The sequence below is a fragment of the Rana temporaria genome, chromosome 5, assembly GCF_905171775.1.
Source record: "Rana temporaria chromosome 5, aRanTem1.1, whole genome shotgun sequence".
In the NCBI taxonomy this organism is placed as follows: Eukaryota; Metazoa; Chordata; class Amphibia; order Anura; family Ranidae; genus Rana; species Rana temporaria.
Window position 1 is genome coordinate 113,573,347 of NC_053493.1, and position 13,820 is coordinate 113,587,166.

The 13,820-nt window shown below is 43.6% G+C and overlaps 1 protein-coding gene across 3 annotated transcripts in view; it reads right to left on the minus strand.

Annotated features, from left to right (window-relative positions):
* NEK10 (NIMA related kinase 10) overlaps positions 1-13,820 on the minus strand; it is a 326,603-nt gene that overhangs the window by 281,092 nt on the left and 31,691 nt on the right. For all 3 annotated transcript variants that reach the window (XM_040353019.1, XM_040353018.1, XM_040353020.1), the window contains exons 4-7: positions 8,350-8,465; positions 8,167-8,265; positions 4,785-4,869; positions 727-768 (exon numbers count right to left, since the gene is read on the minus strand). In XM_040353019.1, the coding sequence (XP_040208953.1) occupies positions 727-768; positions 4,785-4,869; positions 8,167-8,265; positions 8,350-8,465 (342 nt within the window). The remainder of the gene's footprint in view (positions 1-726; positions 769-4,784; positions 4,870-8,166; positions 8,266-8,349; positions 8,466-13,820) is intronic.

Consider the following 13,820-nt stretch of genomic DNA (forward strand, 5'->3'; position numbering starts at 1 on the left):
GGCAGAGAAGATCGCTCTCTAAAACGGTAAGTTCTGCTTTGATTTTTAAAAAACTACCCGATTCCCCTTGACAAAATGAGCATCAATCTAATGTTAAAAAAAAAATTCGGGTGAACTCCCGCTTTAAATAGTGATAACAGGTAAGATCGGTGCTGATGTTATTACCACTACCATTGTCATATCGCCATGTTATTATGGTATAAACATAAAAGAACAAATAAATAAAATGAACCCAAACCAGTAGGCCAGGTTCACACCTATGCGAATTGAATGCTCAATTCCCCGCATTCAATTCGCATAGCAGGAGAATGTGACTGGCTCTCTATGGAACCGGTTCACATATCTCCGCAGCGGGTCCGGAGCAGTGTGCCGGAAAAACGTGTGCTTTTTTGGTGCATTTCAGGATTTCATTTCAAGATTTGGGCTGAAATCGAACCTGAACCAGTGAACCAGGACGCACCGGACCCCTGCTGTGAGCCGCATGTGGTTACAGTGTGAACCCGGCCTTAAAGTTTCCTTATAACATAAGTATGGTCAGGTTACAATAAAATAACTTGTAAAAAACACATAGCATGAAAAAACAGAAGCTGACTTAGTAGATAAGCAGCTAAAAGTCCCCATTTTTCAGTTTACTGATATCAGATCAATAAATGATCACATCTGATAATCTGTTATGTTCTCAATACCATATATTTATTTAATTAGATAAAAATATAAAACATATACCTGTGTAAGAGTGTTGATGCCATTGATCTGGTGAAGCACCCCCTACATCGGAAAAAATGTGTTGTTAGCAATGTGTAGTCTTATATACTTAAAGTAAACCTTAGCAAATCAAACTAAACTTATAGTGAAAAATGCATAAGAGGTTTCCAGAAGTGGTCATCCGAGTCTACTGCTTTATTGGTTAGTTGCTTTTTTTTTGTTTTTGCCTTTTTATTTTATTTTTGCCTTTTTTTTTTTTTGCTTGTTTGTTTTAATCTTTTGGTCTGAGTAAAGATATATGTTTGTCCCAAGCATGTTTTAATGAATATAGAACAGTAATTGAGTGTAAACATACTTGGGACTAACACAGATCTATGCTCAGACAAAAAGGATAATAAAAAATAAATAAATAAAATTGAAAAAGGGACAAAGGGAATCTTTTCTACCATCACTGTTTTATGTTTCTGTGTTATGTCGGGTGCACATGGGAAGAAAATTGACTGCAAATGGATGGTTTGGCAGGAACCGGACAACTTTCAGCCCGTGCCCCGGATTCAGGTAGATTTGCCCCTTTGTTACGGAGGCGCAGGGCAGCGTTTTTGCCCTGCGCCCCCGCAAATTTCCTGCGCTACCCGCGATTCACGGAGCAGTAGCTCCGTAAATTGCGTGTGCGCTGTGTAAACTTGCCCTGCGTAAGGGCGCCTAATGTAAATGATCCCGTAGCGGGCGGGAATCATTTAAATTAGGTGTGCTCCCGCGCCAAGCGTAGAGCGCATGCTCCGTCGGGAAACTTTCCCGACGTGCATTGCGGCAAATGACGTCGCAAGGACGTCATTTGCTTCAAAGTGAACGTGAATGGCGTCCAGCGCCATTCACGAATCACTTACGCAAATTGCGTAAAAATCGAACGTCTCGACGCGGGAACGACGGGTATACTTTAGCATTGGCTGCCCCTGCTATTAGAAGGGGCAGCCTTACGCTAAACACGCCGTAGGAAACAACGTAAATTGCGTACGCAGGGCTCGCGCAACATTGTTAATCGGTGTTAGTATGCAATTTGCATACTATACACTGAGCACAATGGGAGCGCCCCCTATCGGCCATCGCAAGAATGCAGCCTAAGATATGCGTGGCATAAGAGCCTTATGCCACGCAGATTTTAGGCTGCAGTCGGCGTTACGATGTTCCTGAATTAGGAGCATTCGTAATGCCGGGGCAAGTAAGCAATTGCGCTGTGTAACCTATGGTTACACAGGCGCAATTGCTTCTTGAATCCGGGCCCATGTGTATAGCTCCCTGTTCAACAGAAGCCAGTCTCACCACCAGCTTCTGTACCTTGAAGTGGATCCTTGTCTGCAAGTATTGTTTTGCTTGCAATCATGTTTAAATACATTTTTGGATTACACTATGAGCGTATATTTTTTGTCTTCCGCCATATCCTATACGAGGATGGAATTATCCTGATGGGACACATGCCTGATGTCTGGGAGTATCCTGATCAAAGGGACCTGACTAAAGCCTCATACACACAATTGGATTATCCAATGGGAATTGTGCGATGACAGGCTGATGTTGGAAAATCTGACCGTTTATATGCACCATCGGACAAATGTTGTATAAGTACAAACACGCAAGCTCAGAAGCAATGCTCACCATAACACAACATTACCAGAAGGTGCTAAAGAGCTAAAAAAAAACACGTAGTTTCATTTTTGTTGGCCGACAATTCATTGCCATTTGTATGCAATACAATTTTCTGGCCAACGCCCTTCGGACACAAGTCCTATTATTGCACTATTAATGATTGTTTCATTTAGCACTACTTTTTTTATATTTATGAAGGGGAGATTGCCTGTGCCGTTATGGGTTGATGTTGGATGTATTGGCATGTAATTACACATAGCTCAATTTCTGAACGTATTTATTTTGGTTTCTATGTATGTATGAATTGCATGGGTTATTACCGATGTGCTAAAAATTTCATGTCAATATCATCTTTAGAAATATATTTACCTAGAAAATATAAATTTTTCTTTTACCTGCTGTATGTAATGTGTTTTTTTTACTACAGAATTTTTTTTATCCAACCTCTACTCTATATTACTATATTTTGATGAGCCAATATAAAGGAAAAATAGAGGTTAAAAAAAAGGACTTTTGGTTTATCCAATTATTTTCTGCATGTTAGATGGCAGAGATGTGTCATTTGCCTACATGCTGTGTGCAAAAAGGTGTCTCTCTTCCTCATTTTAGAAAATTAGGAGGTATGAGGCTTACGACAGGATCACATTAAGCCCAGGTTCACACTGGGCTGCGGGAGTGAAGTTTTGCGAGTTCAGCTGAACTTGCACGATTTCACTCCCGCTGGCAGTCCCAATTCCGGCCACGATTTAAAGATGTGTAGGTTTCTGCACAGATGTCAATGTAAATCGCGGGCCCAAATCGCAAAAAGCAGTACAGGAACTACTTTTTTAAATCGGTGCAGCGCCGCAGATGCCATTTCAGATGCCATTGCTGGCAATTTGCGTCAAATACCGCCGTTTTGACATGCGATTTGACATGCCAAATCGCATGTCAAAACGCACCAGTGTGAACCAGGCCTAAAGTGGAGTTCCGTCAATTTTTTTTTTTTTTTAAAGGGGTGGTTCCCCCTAAAACAAATTTCTAACAATACATTCGTAAGACCCGTTACACTGCGGGTAGGCTGGCTTTTGTTTTGTTTTTTTAGTACATACCTCGATACCGCCGTTTCGTCCCTTGGCGGTGGGCGTTCCTAGTTGATTGACGTTCCTCCGACGGGCACATACGTGACGTCACGATTTTCCGAAAGAAGCCGAACATCGCTGCGCAGGCGCCGTATAGAGTCGACTCTATACGGCGCCTGCGCAATGACGTTCGGCTTCTGTCGGAAAGTCGTGACGCGCAGTATGCGCCCGTCGGAGGAACGTCAATCAACTAGGAACGCCCACCGCCAAGGGACGAAACGGCAATATCGAGGTATGTACTAAAAAAACAAAACAAAAGCCAGCCTACCCGCAGTGTAACGGGTCTTACGAATGTATTGTTAGAAATTTGTTTTAGGGGGAACCACCCCTTTAAGTCAGCAGCTATAAATCCTGCAGCTGCTGACTTTTAATATATGGACACTTACCTGTCCTGGGCACCCGCGATGTCGGCACCTGAAGCCGATCTGTCCCTCGGCTCTCATGTGGTGGTGCCGCCATCTTCGGTAAAGGAACAGGAAATGAAGCCTTGCGGCTTCACTTCCTTGTCCCCTACTGCACATGCGTGAGTCACGCTGCGCCACGATCCCACTGGTCCCTACTGTCTTCTGGGACCTATGCGGGGGGGCTGAGGAGGCGCCAGACCTGGCGTAGGTCGCCGTGGCGACCTATGTTTGGAAGTTGAAGCAAATACCTGAATTACACAGGTATCTGCTCCCTCCTTCCCCTGAAAGGTGCCAAATGGAGGGGGGAGGATTCCGAAAAGCGGAAGTTCCATTTTTGAGTGAAACTTTTCTTTAAGGCCCCGTACACACGAGGAGACATGTCCGATGAAAACGGTCCGCGGACCGTTTTCATCGGACATGTCTCCTGGGAGCTTTTGGTCTGATGTGTGTACACACCATCAGACCAAAATCCCCGCGGACAGAGAACAAGGTGACGTAGAAGACACCGACATTCTCAAACACGGAAGTGCAATGCTTCCACGCATGCGTCGAATCAATTCGACGCATGCGCGGGATTTCGGGACGCTGGTTACACGTCATAACCAGCGGACATGTCCGATTAGGTGTACTAACCATCGGACATGTCCGACGGACATGTTTCCAGCAGACAAGTTTCTTAGCTTGCTAAGAAACTTTTGTCCGCTGGAAACCTGTCCGCTAGGCCGTACACATGGTCGGCCATGTCCGCGGAAACTGGTCCGCGGACCAGTTTCAGCGGACATGTTCGACCGTGTGTACGCAGCCTAAGAAACAACCATCAGGTTTTGTAGCATTGACCAAAGAGATGTCACTTCACATCTGCATTCTCCATGAAAGACAAATACACAAAATGTGTTTATAATGAATGCACCTGAAAGAATGGGTCCCGAATTAATAGCCGTAAACAGATCAACACTCGAAGCAAATGAACAGGTGGAGCTCTGTCAATCCATTCCCTGTAATAGAAACCATATACTTTATAAACATGTTACATACAAAACACACATTCCTGCTTAAACGCAATATAAATTGTGTAGCACCATTTATTTAAAAATAATACATGATTCAGATCTAGCCTTTTTGTCTAATTTGCATTTTTTCATATCTGAGTACACATATTTATAATAATTGTGCATTATTTTGTTTCTATGTAATATTTCATTGTTAACATGCCAAAAAGCATCTGAAGCCTAGTGAAACACAGCATGTGTGGGATCTCAATGTGGGCTGTGATACCGTGTATATCTGAGATTATTAATGGCTGGTCTGGGAGGATGGCCAATGTGGATAATAAAATGTATTCAGATTTGGAAAGATGTGAAAGACACAGAAAACTAGAAGAGAATGTTTGGAATCTTAACACTTCAGCAATGTAGATATTTTCAGAATTCCACACAGCTGCACATTTCACACCCCAGAGAGGCCACATTTTGCTCACAGACCTTGTTTTATCTTTTATGTATTCCTATAAATCATATTACTATGCACTATATGAAGACATACTATCTTACACCACAAGGAAAAGCTATTTTCATTTTAAATTCATACGTCTGATGGAATGCTATGCAAGACTGAGAACAACAATGGAATTAATTAAGAAAAAGAGCAACTTAAAGTGTTACTAAACCCAAAACAGTCAAATCAGTCTGTATATGCAGTAAGGCATACTTGTTATACTCACTGTAGAACCTAAGGGGTTAATCCTCTGCATTGTGTAGAACCTAAGGGGTTAATCTCCCACCCTGTGTTAACAGGCTGTTTGATCCTGTCTTCTCTGATCCTCTCCTTCTTCCACAGTCCCCAATTCATCTGCTGATAGTAAAGAGTACTGGGGGCACTCTGCACATGCTCAGTTTGGTGTGTATTGCTAGCAAGTTTTTTGTTTTGTTCTCTGGGAGGGTGCATGGGATTTTCACAGGGCTAATCATCACTGTCCAGACAAAGGGTCAGGGGTCCTGCAGCTTCATAGGACAGTCAGAGGAAAATGACAACTCCTCCTACAGGCTTTAACCAGACACTGATAGTAGTCACAAGACTGCTATATACTGCTGATGAGAAAGTTTATTTAGCAGTTTATATTTACTAAAATAATTGCATTTCCATGTTCTGTTTACTGTTGGAGACCAGATATATAGTGAATCGAGTCTTGGATTTAACCTCTTAGCACCAGTGCCTCCCAGCCCTTTAACATGCTTATGATACTGAAGGCAGGTCAAGACCAAATGAGTGCCGTGATTGGCTGTAACAGAGGTCACATGATCCCGAAACTCCCGCTCGTAAGGGGTGATCGGGAGCTTTCGGTTAGGCAACGGTAACTGTGTCGGGAGCGTGCTTGCAGCACGCATGCTCTCAGCACAGGTATATTGGCAGCAATTCATATGCGACCCCTTGCTACTAAGGACCAGGCGCCGATGGGGCCGTATATTTGTGTACGGCCAGCGCAAAGGGGTTAGGAAAATATAACAAAACTGCTTAACTGAAATTGAAAAGGCTGTGGAGAGAGAGTACGAATGGACACAAACAACCTTACAAAAAAATTGTGTCAAAATCCAACAACCAAATTCTTCGGCAGAAGCACAAAAGCCTGTTGACCATTCTTACAGTATTTATCAGCCACCAAAACCCAAAAAACTGCCTGCTCGAGTCACTGTTTCGTATGATTATACACATTAGGCCTCGTACACACGACCGGATCTGTCCGTTGGGATTTATCCGCGGATCAGTTCCAGCAGACAAATCCAGTCGTGTGTACGGCCTAGCGGACATTTTTCGGCGGACATTTCTCCAGCCGCTGGTTTTTAAGCGGATAAAAATTTCTTAGCATGCTAAGAAATCTATCCGCTGGAAACCTGTCCGTCGTACTGATCCGGTCATCTGTACAGACTCACCGGATAAGTCCAAGCGATCCCCATCCCTCGCATGCGTCAAAGTGATTTGACGCATGCGTGGAAGTATTTACCCTCCAGGGTCGCGCACGTCGCCGCGTCATCATCGCGGCGATGACGCGGCCATGTCACCGCGTATGTTTTCCGCTGGGATTTTGATCTGATGGTGTATACAGCCCATCAGATCAAAATCGGGAGCAGAAATGTCCGCTGGAAACGGTCCGGCGGACCCTTTCCAACGGATATCCTCTCGTGTGTACAGGGCCTAACACTTCTAACATAATATATACAACCATTCAAATCAGTCTCTGTTCTCTAGAGCACAGGTGTCAAACACAAGGCCCGCGGGCCGAATCCGGCCCTCCAGCTCATTGCATGCGGCCCTCACACCTCTCCTGCAGCTTCAGGTGAGCTCCAGGACTCCTCGGATCCTCCTCCAGACCCTTACTTTCTGCTTTCAAGTAATGCATCCAGCTTCCTCCCAGCAGCAGCATAAGGGAGAAGCACTGTGATGTAAGGGAGAGTGGGGGACTCAACTTCTGATGGAGTGGTGGCTTTTGACATCTAATGTAAGGGGAGGGGATGCGACATCTAATCTTGCAGATACAACTGGCCCTTTTGAGGGCAATCATAATGCTGATGCGACCCACAATGAAATTGAGTTTGACACCCTTGCTCTAGAGCAGGGGTCGCCAAACTGCGGCCCAAGGGCCAGATGTGGCCCTTTGCTAGCCTTTATCCGGCCCCTTGGGGGTTTATTCCTCCCACTGATGTGAGGCACTATTCTTCCCAATGACACCAACAAGGGGGCACAATTTCTTTCACTGATACCAATGATGGGATACAATTACTCCTACTAATTGGGGCACTACTCCTTCTCCTACTGACTGCAAACCCTGAGGTCATATTTATTCTCACCAATGCTGGGCCCGGGACATTTTCTACCCCCTCCTAAAGTCTGAAGGACAATCAACTGGCCCTTTCTTTGAAAAGTTTGGAGACCCCTGCTCTAGAGCAATGCAAAATCTAATAACCTAACCACATGTGTGGAAAACAAAGTAATTTAACATTTACAATCAAATGAAAAATAAAATAAAAAATAACATTCTTGCTTGCACATGATTGTATGATGGAAGTCAGCAGAGCTTCACCTCATTCACTAAGCTCTGGTGCAAATTCCCTTGCAAAGTGCAACTTTCTTTGCAAAGTAAACAGCCTATTTGCCTTTAAAATCAACCCTAAAGTATTAATGCAACTAACATTTTCTGAAGGAGAGGTTAGCAGTGGGAGTCTCCATGTTTCTCTCATGGTAGGTTGCCTTTAAAAATGAAACAAATCACTGTGCACAAGAAATTAACCTTTCCTTACCTGCATCCCAGCCTGTTCTTCATTAGTGCCATAAAGATATCAAGAAACAGGCTGTGCTGAGACTGTTGGCTAAAATTCCTTTCATTTTTGAAATAAACACTAAAAATGGTAAAAGAGACAATTAGTCAGAGCCAATTCAATGTTTTTAAATCCAAGTTACCAAATACCTTAAATTTTACTTACCTGAATTTTTCAAGCTCTACAGACTCGGTGGACTCTTGCCAATGGGTTTTGGATGTGTGTGCCTTTCCAAACTTCTGCTGAGACTTTGGTGTACCAGTTGTTTTTAAAGCTGGAAGCTACACATAGAAAATACTATTGAGTCAAAATGTAGCTGACACTGGAGGAATGGTAAAACAGCCTTCTTTATATCTGTAATGGTTCAATCTGAGGATATGTTGCTGGATTTTGTAACAAAAAAGGCTCTTTCACACTGGCCTGCCAGTTTTTTTGGCAGACCTGAACAGGCGCTCTGTGCTCCTCTATGGAGCCGCAGATGTCACCGGTGATATGCCCGCTGACATCCGACCCGCTCCGATCCGCCAAAGTGTGACGGAGGAAAAACCTACTTTTCCATCTGTCTGGCAGATCGGATCGGGTAAACACGGACAGACGGTCCGTGTTCATCCGATTCCCCCATAGGGGAGAGCGGAGAAAAGACAGGGCGGTCCCTGCACAGTGTGCGGGGACCGCCCTGTCATCCGACGGCTTAGCGGGGATCAACGGAGCGATCCCCGCTGAGCAAGCGGAGGTTCACGGGGCGGATCATTACTGATCTGCCCCATGTGAAAGGGGCCTAAGGGTGACACTGTGTTCAGAATGACTCCCCATCCCCTTTCTCAGCTTGGGGTTCATCAAACCTCATTATTGTCACAGCAACTCCATATCAATGTCCATGGTTGGAATGGAATTTCCAAAAATGTATATAGGTGTGATAATCTGGTGTCCACAAACTTTTGGGCATGTAGTGAATCTCATAAAATTAGAGGTTCAGATTTTCTATTTTATACAGTATTAAAGTGGTCATAAAGTGATACTAAAGGTAAAAAAAATAACAAACATATCATACTTACCTCCACTGTGCAGCTCGTTTTGCACAGATTTGCCCCGAACACTGTTTTCTGGGGTCCCCCGACGTCTCTCTCGGCTCCTCCCCACATCAGATAACCCCCTCTGAGAAGAGCTCTCCCAAGGGGGTTACCTTGTGGTTGCCCTCTCGTGTCCATAGCATAGAATGCAGGACTCGGCCCCACCCCCCGTGTCATTGGATTTGATTGACAGCAGCAGGAGCCAATGGCTGCGTTGCTATCAATCTATCCAATTAGGAGCCGAGAACCCCGGGCAAAGATGCAGCGCGTCCTCGGTGTGGGAAATTCCAGGGTTTAGGTAAGTAAGACAGGGGGGCTGGGGGTAATTGTCAGATGTTTTTTTTCCTTAATGCATAGGATGCATTAAGGTGAAAAAACAGGAGGGTTTACGTCCAAAGCGAAAACATTTATTTAATGCATTTTTTATATTTAAAGCATTAACAGGTGTGTTCAATAAAGACAAGAGAAATTAGAATTGTTTGTGTGTTAGTAGCACATTTGTCTATGTATATATATATATATAAAGAAATTGTGCCACCCTCCTCTAGTTAGGCTGTTAAGCTAAATTCCTTTTTGGCTTCACTGTAGTGAAGTGAAGAGGCAATCTACTGTTTTTGTCTGGTCAGGGTTTCCTAAGTTCAGTGTTTGATTCCTCCCACCTGCTTCTGGATGAAGCTTCCAGAATATAGGGCGGAGAGAGTAAAATCAGAGTAAAATCACCAGTATGAATATTTATCATGTTCCAGCCAATCTCTGAAAGGAGGCACCCAGAAGGTGGTTGGGGAGGTGATCTGTCCCCCGCCATCTCTGCACTGAGAACCGAGCCACCGAACACTGCCGAATGCTTGGTTCTCTACATCTCTGCGCTCATTGGAGTGCTGAGCCATGGAGGGGCAGGGAGCAGGTTTGTCTCATCGGCTCGCTGAGACACTGAGACTGCCATCAATCAAGGCAGCTGGTGGATGATGCGCTGCCTCGACTGATAGCAGTGACGTCAGCAGAGAGCAAACTTCAGACCGCTCTCCGCTGAAAACGGGTCACAGGAGTGCAAAACGAGTTGCACTCCTGTGACCCAGAGGAGAAGCCCAGCCTAAAAAGCTCAGGCTGGACTTCGCCTTTAAAGTCCCACTTGATATACTTACCTTATTATTGGGTCAAACATTGATTGAAGTTAATTTAGGGATGGTACCCATATAAGTTTTAGGCCTTAAAGCAGAAAAAAAGGTTATTACTGACCTTTCCAACGTTCCTGTGCATGCACAGCTCAGTTTATTGCACCGGAGAAGACAGGAAGCAGGCAGGTAGGGGCATTTAATTGCAGAAGAGACATTGGATGTTTTTTCTGCAATAAAAGTCTACATGCTTGCAGTTTGTTACAGTGGAACTTCAAGATGATTAAGATGTTATGAGCCCAACTTTTGTTTCTATAAGCTTTAACAGTGATTTATTGTAAAATTGTGTCTTTTTATGTCACTTAAAAAGCAGAGTAAGCTGCACAGTGACACCGTCTGAGCAGCAGACATGTAAAATGTCTCCAATCATTAATAGATAAACACCTCTACATGATAAAAGAGGGTTAAAAATTAACTGTATATACTCGAGTATTAACCAAGTTTTTCAGCACATTTTTTTGTGCTGAAAATGCCCCCCTCGGCTTATACTTGAGTCACATTTTTGCACCTGATCTCCCAGACTTTGGGGACTGGGCCCCACTCTTCCTCTACAAGTGTGCAAAGTTTCTTGTCCGGGGGACCTACAGCCGGGGAGCACCGATTTTTCAAACCTGGGCATCCCTTCCATAGACTCCCATGTTAAACGGTAATTTCTCTGGTGAATTTGGGGACCTGGTACTGGCCGGTTTATAGGTCCCTTGGACCCGGAACTTGGCACACTTTTAGCCCAATTTATCCTCTACAAGTCTGCAAAGTTTGTTGTCTGGGGGACCTACGGCTGGGGAGCATTGATTTTTCAAAGCCGGACACCCCTTCCATAGACTCCCATGTTAAACGTCAGTCTAATCATGGACACAGTGAGGCATGGGCACAGTGAGGCATGGGCACAGTGAGGCATGGGCACAATGAGGCATGCAACTGGACACAGTGAGGCAAAGTGAGGCACAGTGAGGCATGCAGATGGACACCCTAGGCTTATACTCAAGTCAATTAGTTTTCCCATTTTCTGTTGTAAAATTAGGTGCCTCGGCTTATAATCGGGTCGGCTTATACTCGAATATATACAGTAGTTATAAAGTGGCAGCTATTAGAAGATTGTGCAACGCCAGTATGGCAGGACAATTATTCCACGTCTGGTAGATAAACAAATTGCAAAATAAGTCCTAGGTTAATACCATAGCACTGTGTTTACCAACTACGGTAATTTGTCCCTGTGGAATAATTTATTTGTACAAAGCAATGTACGTTAAAATGTGAGTTTTGGGAATATAAATCTAATTAAAGCAGACAAAAAGAACAACTTGAAAGAGGATTTTTATAGGAAAATCAACTTCCACAAAAACAAGTGTAGGGACCCCGTCCTAAGATGTCTATAATTAAATTTAATATGTTTGTGGCTAGGATGTACCCGGCCTGCACTGTTTACATTTCCTGGGCTCTGTTGGTCCATTTTACCCACTTCAGCTTTGACAGGTTTTACCCCCTCCATGACCAGAGGATTTTTTGCTATTTAGGTCTGCATTACTTTAACTGGTAATTGCACGATTGTGCAACACTGTACCCAAAAGAAATTTGTATGATTTTTTTCACACAAATAGAGCTTTATTTTTATTGATGAAAATTAAAAAAAATAACATTGTTGTGTTATAAAACATATCCAATAAAAAAAAAAAATCTTCATAAATGTGACAGGCCACACTCACATTTCCAATAGTTGAGACCCTGCCCACATTTTAAATAGTGACAGGTCCTGCCCATATTTCCAATAGTAATAAGCCCTGCCCACATTTTCAATAATGACAAACCCCGCCCATATTTACAACAGTGACAGACCCTGTCCATATTTCCTATAGTGACAGGCCCGGCCACATTTCCAATAGTAGCGGGCCCCACTTACATTTTGAACAGTGGCAGGCTCTGCCCACATTTCCAGTACGGACAAGCCCCACCCACATTGCCAACAGTGACAAGCCCCACCCACATTATCAATAGTGACAGGCCCCGCCCACATTTTCAATAGTGACAGGCCCTGCTAGAATATTTCCAATAGTGACAGGCACCACCCACATTTTCATTAGTGACAAGCTCCACCCACATTTCCACTAGTGACAAGCTCAACCCAGTTTTTGCTTTTTTATGTTCATTGTTTGTGAGTCAGCGATCAAACATTAAAAAATATGTAATGCATGTTAACAAGTCTACAAAAGTAACCACTAGACCTCACAAAGGTTTTACCCCCTCCACGACCACTGTATTTTTTGCTATTCAGCATTGTGCTATTTTAATTGCCAATTGTGCAGTCATGCAACACTGTACGCAAATTAATATCATTTTTTCACACAAATAGAGTTTTCTTTTGGTGGTTTTTGATCACCACTGTTTTTTTTTTTATCACATAAACAAAAAAAAGACCAAAACTTTTGGAAAAGAAAAATATTTTCTATTTTCTGTTATAAAATAAAAAAATCGAATTTCTTTATACATTTAGGCCAAAATCTAATCTGCTATGTCTTTGGTAAAACAAAAAAAAACAAGTGTATAATAATTGGTTTGTGTGAAAGTTCTAGCGTCTACAAACTATGGTATATATACTGTAATTAAAGCAGCTACAGACACTATAATGTAATAGCAGTAATCAGCAAATTATAGTGTGGCTGTGATAGGGCGGCGGGCAATCTAACAGACACTATCTGGGAGGGTCGCTAACTGACACTGATGTCGCTAGTGACACTAATACAGTGATCAGTGATAATACTGTACTAATCACACTGGCTGGAAAGGGGTTAACATCCAGGGGCAATCAATGAGTTAACTGTGTGCCTAACAATGTGTAATGTGTGCAATATGTGCTGCTTTTACTTCCTGATCTGGCCTTTTTTTTTCCCCCTGCTTTCCATGGAGAAGAAACAGGCAAATCACTGGGCCAGATTCACGTAGAAGTGCGGAGGCGTAACGTATCGTAGATACGTTACACCGCCGCAAGTTTTCATCGCAAGTGCCTGATTCACAAAGCACTTGCAATGAAAACCTATGCTGGCGGCCTCCGGCGTAGGCCCGCGGAATTCAAATGGGCGTGTGCCATTTAAATTAGGCGCGCTCCTGCGCCGGACCTACTGCGTATGCTCCGTTTCGAAATTCCCGCCGTGCTTTGCGCGAAGTGAGGTCATTTTTTCAAACGGCGACGACGTGCGACGTACGTAGCGTACTTTCGTATTCCCGGACGTTTTACGCAAGACAAATTTTTTTTTACATTTCGACGCAGGAACAACGGCCATACTTTAAACAGCACATATGTGTGCTGTCTAAAGTTAGGGCAGGTCAAACGACGCCTAAAATTGCAACGGGAAACTATACTAGCGACGACGTACCGAACGCGAAAATCCATTGTGGATCG